This window comes from Nelumbo lutea, chromosome 3 (assembly GCF_056320005.1).
Source record: "Nelumbo lutea isolate HS-2025 chromosome 3, American lotus-T2T, whole genome shotgun sequence".
NCBI lineage: Eukaryota > Viridiplantae > Streptophyta > Magnoliopsida > Proteales > Nelumbonaceae > Nelumbo > Nelumbo lutea.
Window position 1 is genome coordinate 117,125,754 of NC_142686.1, and position 12,309 is coordinate 117,138,062.

The following is a 12,309-nucleotide window of genomic DNA, read 5'->3' on the forward strand; positions in this document are numbered from 1 at the left end:
ATGAATAAAACATTATAGTCACAGATTACTATTGGTCTGGTGAAAAGAAATTCTGCAACACCATCTAGAAAAAAATGATTTTAATCTTGAAATAGGGAAGGATTGGTTAGCAGACTGCTATTGGTCTGGTTCAGAAACCAAAAAATTTTTTGCACCACCCTGCATGGGATGTGAGTTCAGGATCATGATCTGCTACAAATAAGACATGTGAAAGGGTTACCCAATCATCAGTGAATATATGGATTTCTGATGCACATACCCTTGACTGGTTTGTAGCCCATTGTGTGTGTCTTGTTTGTAGTAGATTCAGCCTGAGTATGGCTTTGAATTAAAATATGTAGGGTGAGATGGGGTGGGGTAGTCATTAACAGGCTAATCTAATGGTCACCCAGTCATCCATGGTCAAGATGAGCCATGAGTGACAATGTATGCACTATAGAACTGTAAATGCAACCTATTAGGTGACTTTATGTTCTTTTCAAAGGCGGCCTATGATTCAGAGTAGTGGTGGCAATTGGGCGGGTTGGGTTGGATTTGGTTTGGGTTGAGTTTTAAGCAATTCATTTAACTCGTTTATCTGTCAATGATCCAGTTATATAAAATTGAATGGATTGGTTTCAATCCAAACCCGCTTTAACCCAATCCAATCCGTCCAAACCTATTAATCTTATATTTATGTACTTAAAACAAAAAAACTAACTCCTTAACAAATAAGTTAGTCATAGTTTAGTGGTAATAATAGTTGCTATTTATACAAGTGGTGAAGATTAAATTCACATTATGTTATTTTTATACAAGTTATGTTTGGGTTTCAGATTTAATGAACCACATAGGTTCAAACTGGTCAAACCAACTTGAACTATCTAGTTGGATTGTCTTCGAGGTAATCACATCAAGTTCAAGAGTGGTTGAACCGTTTAGATTCGAATCAGTATGGTCGAACTAGACCCTGCCCGAACCGGTTCAGTTCAATCGGGCAAAACCCAATCAGACCGGTTCAATCCGGTCGGACCAAACCCCATCCGAACTGAACCAATTTAGTTCGGTTGGGCTAGACCTAGTCGGGCCAGTTCAATCCGGTCAGACCAGACTGGACCAGTTCAGCCAAATGATGGGTTGACTTGGGCCGGCTCGTATCAGGTTAGTGCATGGATTTGGGGCCGAACCGATTGGGCAAAGCAAGCAGGGCGGTTTAGGGTTCAGACCCCACCCAGTCCGACCCATTTCGGATTCAGGTCGACTCGGATTAGTTTGTACCGAGTTGAGCCGGGCTGTGTGAATAATGGTTGGACTGGACGACCCAAACCGGGTAAAGCAAGTAGTACCAAGCCATCCTGTCCATGGTCTATTTCGGATTCGAGTCGACCCAGATCAGTATATGTTGGATCGGGTCAGACTGCGTTGAACTAGTTCGGACTTGGGTCAAATTGATTTGGATTTATGTTGGGTGAAGCGTGTTGATTCAAGACAAAACTAAATTTAGTCAATAATTAATAGATAATTAATGTATTAATTATAAATTATTTAATTCAAATGCAAAAAAAAGGCTAAGGAATTAATACTAATGTCTATAATGGGTAACCCAACGGTTATCCATAACCCAACCCAACCCAACCCATTTAAATGGGCGGGTTGGGTGACAAGTTGATCACAACCCGCCAAGTAAATGGGTGGTTTGGGCGGGTTAGATACTGGGTGGGATGGGTGGGTTCAGCTGGTTGGGTGAAAAATTGCCACCCCTATTTCAGAGTCTAGACCTGCTTCCCTTATTAGGTTTGTACTTTTTGCCATGAATATGAATCCTGAATTGTCATGTTGTGAGCTACAGGCAGGCCAAAAGCACATGGATTAGAGTAGCTAAGAATCACAGAGCTGTTCTACATCTGGAAACATACCGGTAATTTGTTCATTGCATGCTGTTGTTATAGGCTTATTATAGGCACATGAGTCCGCTTTTCTAAAATCTCATTCTTTATGGAGTACGGAGGATCTAAACCTTCGTACTTCTCCATTCCACAGGTTGGGGGCACTAAAATAAGCCAATGGAAGCATCACAAAATAGATGTTTTAAGTGTTACATGAGCTTGCTTCCCTAAAATCTCATTATTCATGGAGTATGGTGGATCTAAACCTCCGTATTTTTCCACCCCCCCCCCCGTCTGGGGACAATAGAATAAGCCAAAGTGCAAGAAAGCATCACAAAATAGATGTTTTAAGTGTTACATGACCCTGCTTCCCTAAAATCTCATTATTGATGGAGTATAGAGGTGTATGGTGGATCTAAACCTTTGTACTTCTCCATCCCACAGGATGGGGGAATTAGAATAAGCCAAAAGGCAAGGAAGCATCACAAAACCAGCCTGTGGAATTGAGAGCCCCAGTCTAGGGAATGGAGTGCCACATGCTTCTTCGTACTCCATTCCATAGGCTGATGGCACTAAAATAAGCCAAAGGGCACTGTAATAAGCCAAAGGAAGCATCAAAAAACAGATGCTTTAAGTATTACATGAGCCCGCTTCCCTAAAATTGCATTCTTCATAGAGTACGATGGATCTAAACCTCCATACTTCTCCATTCCATAGGCTGGGGGCTTTTTAAGTTTCTTTGCTTTTTTAGTCTCTAACGATGAACCTCTGGCTCTACTACTTCAGGTTGCCATTCTTTTACTGAAAAAACTTCCAAGACAGACAGAATTTGTTCAAGCTCGAGCTCAACCCGGCCCGAACATCAGGTTTATAATTTGGGCCTGAGTCCTGACCTCATAAAATCCCGAATACCGGGCCTAGGCCCGAAACCCGAACTAGAATCTCAGCAAGTCAGCACTTAGCAAGCCTCAATTTCCTTATAGTAAAAATCCACTACTTTTTCCTATAATTGCAATAGAATGAAATGTGAAGTGGACTAGTGAGTGGGTTGGAAAAAGCAAAATAGAGAGAGACCTGTGTTGCACCCCAACTTTATGCTACCCGTCCCAGCCCTTATGGTCTTTATCAAAAAATAATATTTAATAATAATAAGAGAGAGACCTGTCCATAATGTCTTTCTCTGAATTCTATTTTTGTATCCAATATCTCTGCTACAAGCATTAACCATCTTATTTGATTCCAGGTCAGTGTTGTCTAATGTGGTGCGGTCTAATGACTGGTGAGTGCAGCGAGAAAAAGGAAAAACAGAGAGAGAGAGAGAGAGAGGTGACCGAACAAAGAAGAAAGGGGCGCTGCTGCTATATATTACTGCCAAAGAAGAGAAGATCGATGTTGTTTGCAACCAGGAAAGTCAACTGAGGTATTCTGAGACATATACAAGATGTAAATGTCATTCATGCAAGAAAATTGTACACGACCATCTTGATTTCACTTAAAACTGACTTGGATTGTAATCGCCCTATTATTAGGATATATAGGTAGGTGGTAACTTAGGAGCCATGAGTATTTCCAACCTAAATGTGGAAAGGATCACATTACAATTATGTGTTAGAAGCATGTATTGGTTTCAGAATGATGGGGACACCAAATTGAGGTTGAAGAAGAATGTTATTTACTGGGGCATGCTTGTAATTAGGGGATAGAGTGAAGCAAAACCTTTGAAGGATCATAGCCATCCCAATCTTGGCCTCCAGCATTGCAAAATTTTGCCCGATACACACCCTAGGACCCATGGAGAAAGCAATTAGAGCGTTTGGGTGTTTTGCTGCCTTGGAGAACCCATCTGCAAACCTCAGTGGATTAAAATCATCTGCGTCATCACCCCAATATTTCTTGTTCCGATGGATAATGGGGAAGGGGAATGTAACCACAGTGTCCTTTGGGATAGTCAAATCTCCTAGTTTAATGTCTTGGGCAGCCTTCCTCTCTGTGAAGATCACTGGACTATAGAGCCTTAAAGTTTCATAAAGAACCATGTTCATCTGCAAAACATAAACAAAAAATCAGTCATGCAAGCATATTTCTATAACAATGTCCTTCTATCATCTAGTAACCATTAAGTTTTGATCAATTAGACCAACATATACAGGATCTGCTGGCCAACAAATATGAGAAATTAATCGTCATTAACCATGTAGAAATAATATTTTGGGTAAATAAACAAGTGAATTGGTGTGATTACTCACATTTGCAATGAAGAAGTCCCTGTGTTACTTTGGATGATTAATTTATGTTATGGATCTACGAGATGATTCAAAGCTATTATATACAGGCATCGGACAGCATGCCCCACGAAGGAGGGGACATATATTACATATGCCTTGTCACTTATGCATGTAAAAACTAGAATTGGGTACAAGAAGAGGGAGATATGGAATTAAGGATAATAGGACGGAGGCTAGAGGTAGTTTCTCTTATATATAGGTAGTGATGATGGATTAAATTACGGTTACCTGAGGAGCAAGTTTAATACAATACACACGACGACTAAAATATAGCTCACCAGCTTTAGCTTAGAAACCTTGTCAACATCCGGGACACCAATTCCACAAACGGAAAGAACTTCTTCCCTGAGCCTCTTCTGCCACTCAAGGTCCTTTCCTAGAAAGAACATAGTCCATGTTAGCAGATTTGAGGTCGTCTCATGCCCAGCAAAGAAGAATGTCTTGCATTCATCTATAATCTCATTAACGGTCAAGCTTGAGCCCTGTTGCTTCTTAGAGTCTTTTGAAATTCCCATCATCAGTCCAAGTAGATCTTCCCCATAATCATGATTAGAGTCCCCAAGATCTGCCGTTCTTAGCTTGCTCTCAATTATTGACTTCAGTTTGTTTCTTAGCCTCTTCTCAAGCATCCACATTCGTCGATTCCATTTTGTTGGGATATATCTGCATCAGAAACGGCATTAGATTGCCTAGTCTGTTAATTCTGTTTATATATAATAATGGCAAAGTACTGAAATTGGTATGTTGCAACTTACAAAGATTAAAAAAAATGGATATGAGTGAAAAGGAAATAGAAAAGAATAGAAAATAAAAGAAAATCTAATCAGAAAAATAGATATATGCTATAATTCCATCACAAGCTAGGGTACGCTGTTCACTACTCTGAAACATGAACTCGCATTCTCAAGCTTGTCAGCCCTAGAATTTACCATTGCAGAAAGCAATCCCCCCTTTAAAACATTGTTCCGGTAACGAAGAAAAGACTAAAAAGATAGAGGGATATTAGTAGTTACTCGCTTCCAGGTATGTAGACATCTGCCACGGAATCTATGACCATTCGGTGAAGCTCCCTCTCTACCTCAAAGACTTCCTTCCCTTCCTTGTAGCTGGTCCCAAAAGAAGTATGAGCAATTATATCCGCGGTTAATTCCATGAATTCTTTATGCACCTCGATTTCCTTGCATTGATCATTAGTCTCAGCAACTTGATCAGCCCAACGATCAAGGGTTGATAGAGCACACGCCGCCATTCTCTTTGTCATTCCCTTTATAACATACCAGGCCAGATAACCTCAGCGCAACACAAGTGAATTGGGTTGGATTGAAATCAACCCAAACTTAATCCTAAAGGTGCAACCTGAGCATAACCCAACACAACTCGCGTTGTGCTTAGGCTCGGGTTGGGTCGAGCCTGGATTCATAGTCAGATTGTGTGGGTTGGTCGGGTTTGAACAAATTTATGAATGCATTTTTATATGGTCAACTTTCATTGAAAATTGTTACATATTTGAATTTTTTTTTGAAATTTGATAATTGTTATAATTAAAATTGTCAAATAATGTAATAATAACAATTGCCAAATAATTATAAAAATTATCAAATATAAATTAAAAGAAATTATCATTATTAGACATAAATTACCAATAATTATAAAATTTAATAAAAATAAATCAAAAGAAATTATCACAAATTAGTAGACTTTAGGATGATAATAACTTGAAATTATCAAATAATAAAATCCTAAATACATTAAAATATTTGCCAAAAATTATCACAAATTAGTAGAAATATCCAAAAATAGCCACTAAATTCCATAAAATAGATAAATTACTATAATTTACCAATAAACTATCATATAATAAATGTAATACATTAGTATATACTTACCAAGAAATTAGTATATAATAGATATTACCAGAAATTATAGAACTTAGCAAAAAAAACCACTAATTTCCATAAAATATAATATGTACCAAGAATTATCATAAATTATTATGTAATAGAAATTACCAGAAATTAGTAGAACTTAGGGAAAATAACCACTAATTTCCATAAAATATGATAAAATAGATGAAATTAGTATAACTTTGTAAAAATAGCCATTAAATTAGAAAAATTAGTAGAACTTAGGATGATAATTACTTCAAATTATCAAATAATATGAACCTAAATAAATTACAATAATTTGTCAAAAATTGCATTTCGTTTTCCCGTTTCATTGGATTTTATGGCCCAATTTAAGAGTATAGTTAATTGGAAATATGTATAAATTTCAAATATATATATATATATATATATATATATATATATATATATTTGTTTGTGTGGGCTAGGATCGGGTTGGATTGGATTAGGCGAGGGTCGAGAGACCACAACCCAAGTCCAACCCAAGTTCGGCAAGCCCAGCGTGCAGCCAAAGAATATAGGCCCACCCCGTGCAAAACTTTGGATTGGGAGGTTGGACTCTGGTTAGGCCCGTCCAAGTTGCACCCCTAAACCCACCCTGCTCCATACACCTACACTCAACCAAAGCAAATATTTCAATGCTATAATGCCAATGAGTCAGAATCAGCATAGGAGGTTCACTCAACCCGTATCAATCTAAAACCTGATCAAGGCTGATCAGAACCTAACCTGATAGGGTCGGGTTAGTGCGGGTTTACCACTTAACTCGACCCACTGACATCCCTAAGTTGGTAGCGAAAAATGAGAAAGATTTAGAAAACCTTTAGTTTGTCAATAGTGAATGCAGGATTGACCGCCCTCCTGTGCCGGACCCAGTCCAATCCCGTGAGATTGAGCAAGCCATTTCCAAGCAGTGCCATTACAGATGGAGTGGGCTTGTCAATTGTGTAGTATCCGAACTTGGTACTCAGAACTTCCTTGATCATGCCAGGGTCCACTATAGACAACCGCGGCTGGGTCCCAAACCAAAACAAGAAGCAATCTCCTGCAACAACAAGATACGAATCAAGAAGAAAAACACCCTATAATATAACTAACTGTACCTCGTCGGACATACATAATAACATAATAGCTTCACTCTCTTATTAGAGTAATCTATTACTACTAGCCACCGCCCAAAGCAAATGGGTGAAGATCCATAAGTAGAACGGTTTTTACCCGTTCAACTTCTTGGCTCCATGACAGGTTTAGTAGATCAGAAAGCGTTAAAGCTCCAGCATTATGCAACTTGCAGATCCGATCAAGAAAACTGGTTGTGCCCTTCTCTCATTCCATTAAGCTTTGGCATGGTGCAATTTGCAAAGCTAGCTCCATCAAGGACTTGTGGTGCTTTCTCTCTCTCAATCTCGCCAATAAATACGTTCCAACACCCTACCAGTACATTTTCTACATGGTGAGTCTCACTTTTATTATGGGTCCTAATCTCATGGTGAGATGTACCGTATTGGATCATAGGTGTTGAAGCATGTTTTATTGGTAGAAGATCCTAATTCCTAAAATCAATTTAGATACAGGTTCAGCTCAGTATTATTTCTTTTTTAGTTGATTTTAACTAAGATCAGATATTTAACTAAAACTTTGGAAGAAAAAAAATAAAGCTAAAAGTGAGGAAGAACTGACCATACATCTGAGACCATCTGTGATAGTGAGGGAGCACCTTAGGAGTGACATTGTGAGAGGACGGATCCATTGGTGTTTGTTTCTCTTCTTCCTCAATCTTCATCATCTCATTAACTGAACCAGAAAGGAGGTGGTAGGCAGGGCCTGTTATGCCTTGTTTCTGGAAGTGCTTGGTTATGGAATAAGGCTTCCATATCAAATCCATGAAGGCCTTCCATGCAATAGTGATCACTGTCACCAGAAAAAGTGTTCCGACAACCAAAACGTAATCCATTTCCTCACTTACGCACGGCGGTGGGAAAGGGAACAGAATATGATGCTACCATCTTAGTTCATTAAGATTCATGCCTGTGTTTATATACTACTGCCATTGCGTTTTCTTCTGACCGGTTGGTTTCAGAAAGACAAGTAAACGATGATGTCATGACATGAATTATTGGGAAGAGCAAGCGTGGGAAGCATCGACCACCAGTGTCCAAGCCCACGTGGAATCATCCTGCCACGTTCAACCTTTATTACTGGACTCCTCAACCACCCTTCATGTTCAACTTCCAAAAAAATTTTATAAATGCATGCTGACCTGGAATTCAAAATTCCAGGTGGAATCATCAGCACAGATAAGAATTTTATAAATGCATGCTGACCTGGAGAGAGAGGGCTGGAATTCAAAATTCTGCATCGGATGTATCCGTATTTCTCGGTTGATTTTTCTTCTCCGAAAGTGGTGACACCATTAAAGTGCTGGCTGTTGCGGGATTTGATTGGGACGATTTGGAGATAAGATATTGATATGCGACTTTCTTATTCCTCCCAAATCCTACACGTAATCACATAATTTGAATTCGAATTTAAATTTCAAAAAAATAAAAAATTAATATTTTAAATTTTTTTGCATTTGCATTCTAACATTTAGGGTTTGATATGTTCTAGAGCATGCATCATATTGGATTATTTAATTACTTAAATCAACTTGTTAATTGTTAATGTGTTAGGGTTTTTCATTTTTTTTAATTGCTCTCTTTGCTGAATTATTTTGTTTTATTATTTTATTGTTGAATTGCATATTAGACATAATTGTTCATGTATTGTAATTTGTTGCAGTTATTTTGTTTATTGTGTTTTTCCGTTAATCCATTTAAGGGCAATCCAAATTAAATAAGATAAGGTGGGGATTTCATCAGCCTTCATTGGCCCAAAAACCACCACCCTTTTACATGCGGTTCACCCTAAACTTTAATTTAAAATTTGGATAACAAGATCTTTTTGGAGGCCTCACACATTTGGTTCAAAAGTGTGCTGAATTTTAGGGAAACTTGTGATTATTTTCCATAACTGGCGGTTGGTGTTTAAGGAAAGAAATTAACTGGCTAAGCCTAAGCGGGCTTTGTGGTTACTTAATTAGGTCTTTGTGAGAGCAAGGGGAGCCTCTCACATGCCTTAGGTTGTTTGTGAAATGCTTGCATTTTTTTTAATTTTAAAAATTCAAATTTAAATTTAAATTTCAAGAACATAAATTTCAAAATCTAAATTTGAATTTAAATCTCAAAAATTTTAATTTCAAATTTCAAAAAAAAAAAAAGAGAAAATTCAAAATTCAAAAATTCAAATTTGAATTTAAATTTTAGGAATTTAAATTTTTAAAATCTAAATTTGAAATTCAAATTCAAAATTTAAATTTCAAATTTCAAAAAAAAGAAGAAAAAGGGACTTCTGAGTTGTATGTTGGGAATGAGAGAAATAGTAGAACTCATACCTGAGATAGATAGATACCTCCATCACCAGCAACGCAACCAAATGGCCAAGATCGACGATGAATAGCCCAAAAAGCTGAAGGAGTATTTCACTCCACCTAATATAACCCTTCATCCTACATACAGTTGTCGGATACACAAGCCTTATGGTATGAGACTAAATCAAGCACAATCCAGATGCTCCCCTCTTTCTACGGGAACCCGGGTGAGGACCCATACAAGCACATAGATGTGTTTCTGCAATCTGTTCCACTGTAAGGATCCAAAGCTTTAATAACGTAATGTGATTTGAACATTCACCACTTGTATCTATTATTACCACTAAACTATGACTAACTTATTTGTTAAGAAAGAGTTAGTTTTTTATTTTAAGCACATAAATATAAGATTAATGGGTTTGGGCGGATTGGATTGGATTAAAGTGGATTTGGATTGAACCCAATCCATTCAATTTTATATAATTGGATCATTAACAAATTAGCGTGTTAAATAGATTGGGTTAAAACTCAATCCAAACCAAACCCAACTCAACCCGCCCAATTGCCACCACTACTCTGAAATCATAGGCCGCCTTTGAAAAGAACATAAAGTCAGCTAATAGGTTGCAGTGCATACATTGTCACTCATGGCTCATCTTGACCATGGATGACTGGGTGAGCATTAGATTAGGCCTGTTGCTGGCTACCCCACCCGAGCTCACCCTACATATTTTAATTCAAAGCCATACTCAGGCTGAATCTACTACAAACAAGACACACACAATGGGCTACAAACCGGTCAAGGGTATGTGCATCAGAAATCCATATATTCACTGATGATTGGGTAACCCTTTTACATGTCTTATTTGTAGCAGATCATGATCCTGAACTCACATCCAATCCTTCCCTATTTCAAGATTAAAATCATTTTATTCTAGACGGTGTTGCAGAATTTCTTTTCACCAGACCAATAGTAATCTGTGACTATAATGTTTTATTCATCATTTTAAAATTTCTTTAACAGGTATAAAAGAAAAAGAAAAAATTATATATATATATATATATATATATATAATTTGGCTGTTGAGACATCATTAAACAAGGAATGGCGGTTTACTTCATGCGTTCCTCTATATAATTTATCTGAACAATCCAATCAATTAGCATAATAAAAAAAATCATGTATATGGATTGCTTTTGGGCTGTCAGTTAAATTTTGGGGAATAAACCGACCAACATTGATTGAATGGTTAGGAGATATGGACCATTCAAATGACGCCTAAAACAGCTAAGAATGTAATAGTTGGTTACATTATTGATAGTTCTGATAGATATGAGTGGATTTCTTGAGTTGTTTCATGGATTTACAATTTGTTAGGAGAATGGGTTGTCTTCTAGTGGGGAAAGGTCAAAGGCGGTGGCTAAGAAACATGAAAATAAATTGACTAGCAAATTCATTCCTATCAACCAAGCAAGCAAGATATATAATAACAAATTTATTCCTAACAAATCATGTTATACAAACAAGATATGTAGTTAGCTCTAGCGGTGGCAATTGGACCCAAAGACTCGTGAATTTGTTCACCCAGTGTTTATGTAACACCAGTGATGGCTCTTCTCATGGTGTTGGTTCGTCCTATAGGTAGAACTTTCTAAGGAATTCTTATTGCATTTCTGCCCAACTTCAAATAAGTCTCTCTATAATTCTCAACTTGTGATTAGTCTTGTCTTTTAAGGAGAAGGGGAAAAGAGTTAATCTACGGGCATCATCATTAAAGCTTTGGATCCTTACAGTGGAACAGATTTCCAGAAAATCATCTATGTGCTTGTATGTGTCCTCACCCGGGTTCCCGTAGAAAGAGGGGAGCATCTGGAATGTGTTTGATTTAATCTCATACTACAAGGCTTGTGTATCTGACAACTGTATTTAGGATGAAGGGTTATATTGGAGCGGAGTGAAATACTCCTTCAGCTTTTTGGGCTGTTCATCATCGATCCTGGCCATTTGGTTGCGTTGGTGGTGATGGAGGAGGTATTTGTCTATCTCAGGTATGAGTTCTACTATTTCTCTCCTTCCCAACATACAACTCAGAAATCCCTTTTTCTTCTTTTTTTGAAATTTGAAAATTAAATTTTGAATTTTAATTTCAAATTTAGATTTTGAAATTTAAATTCAATTTTTAATTTTTAATTTAATCTCATACTACAAGGCTTGTGTATCCGACAACTGTATTTAGGATGAAGAGTTATATTGGAGCGGAGTGAAATACTCCTTCAGCTTTTTGGGTTGTTCATCATCGATCCTGGCCATTTGGTTGCGTTGGTGGTGATGGAGGAGGTATCTGTCTATCTCAAGTATGAGTTCTACTATTTCTCTCCTTCCCAACATACAACTCAGAAATCCCTTTTTCTTCTTTTTTTGAAATTTGAAAATTAAATTTTGAATTTTAATTTCAAATTTAGATTTTGAAATTTAAATTCAATTTTTAATTTTTAAATTTTTTATTTTCTCTTTTTTTTTAATTTGAAATTTAAATATTTTAGATTTAAATTCAAATTTAGATTTTAAAATTTAAGTTCCTAAAATTTAAATTTAAATTTAAATTTTTATATTTTCAAAAAATGCAAGCATTTCACAAACAGCCTAGGGGCTGACCTAAGAGGTGGGCTTATGGGAAGCTCCCCTTGCTCTCACAAAAACCTAATTAAGTAACCACAAAGCCCGCTTAGGCTTAGCCGATTAACTTCTTTCCTTAAACACCAACCGCCAGTTATGGAAAATAATCACAAGTTTCCCTAAAATTCAACACACTTTTGAACCAAATGTGTGAGGCCTTTTAAAGGAT

At 37.1% G+C, this 12,309-nt stretch overlaps 1 protein-coding gene and 1 long non-coding RNA gene across 2 annotated transcripts in view; one reads left to right on the forward strand and one right to left on the reverse strand.

The window, feature by feature from the left end:
- The window catches only part of LOC148867939 (uncharacterized), a 30,224-nt gene extending 26,742 nt beyond the window's left edge, over positions 1–3,482 (forward strand). The window contains exon 2 of the long non-coding RNA XR_016109668.1: positions 3,109–3,482. This is a non-coding gene — a long non-coding RNA (uncharacterized LOC148867939). The remainder of the gene's footprint in view (positions 1–3,108) is intronic.
- LOC148867941 (cytochrome P450 709B1-like) lies at positions 3,299–8,214 on the reverse strand. Its single transcript, XM_088976803.1, has 5 exons — positions 7,735–8,214; positions 6,876–7,099; positions 5,164–5,414; positions 4,429–4,813; positions 3,299–3,907 (listed from the first exon to the last, which is right to left on the reverse strand). The coding sequence occupies exons 1-5, from the start codon at positions 8,006–8,008 to the stop codon at positions 3,467–3,469; spliced, it is 1,575 nt and encodes a 524-aa protein (XP_088832929.1). The 5' UTR covers positions 8,009–8,214; the 3' UTR covers positions 3,299–3,466.
- Between the last annotated feature and the right edge of the window lie 4,095 nt (positions 8,215–12,309).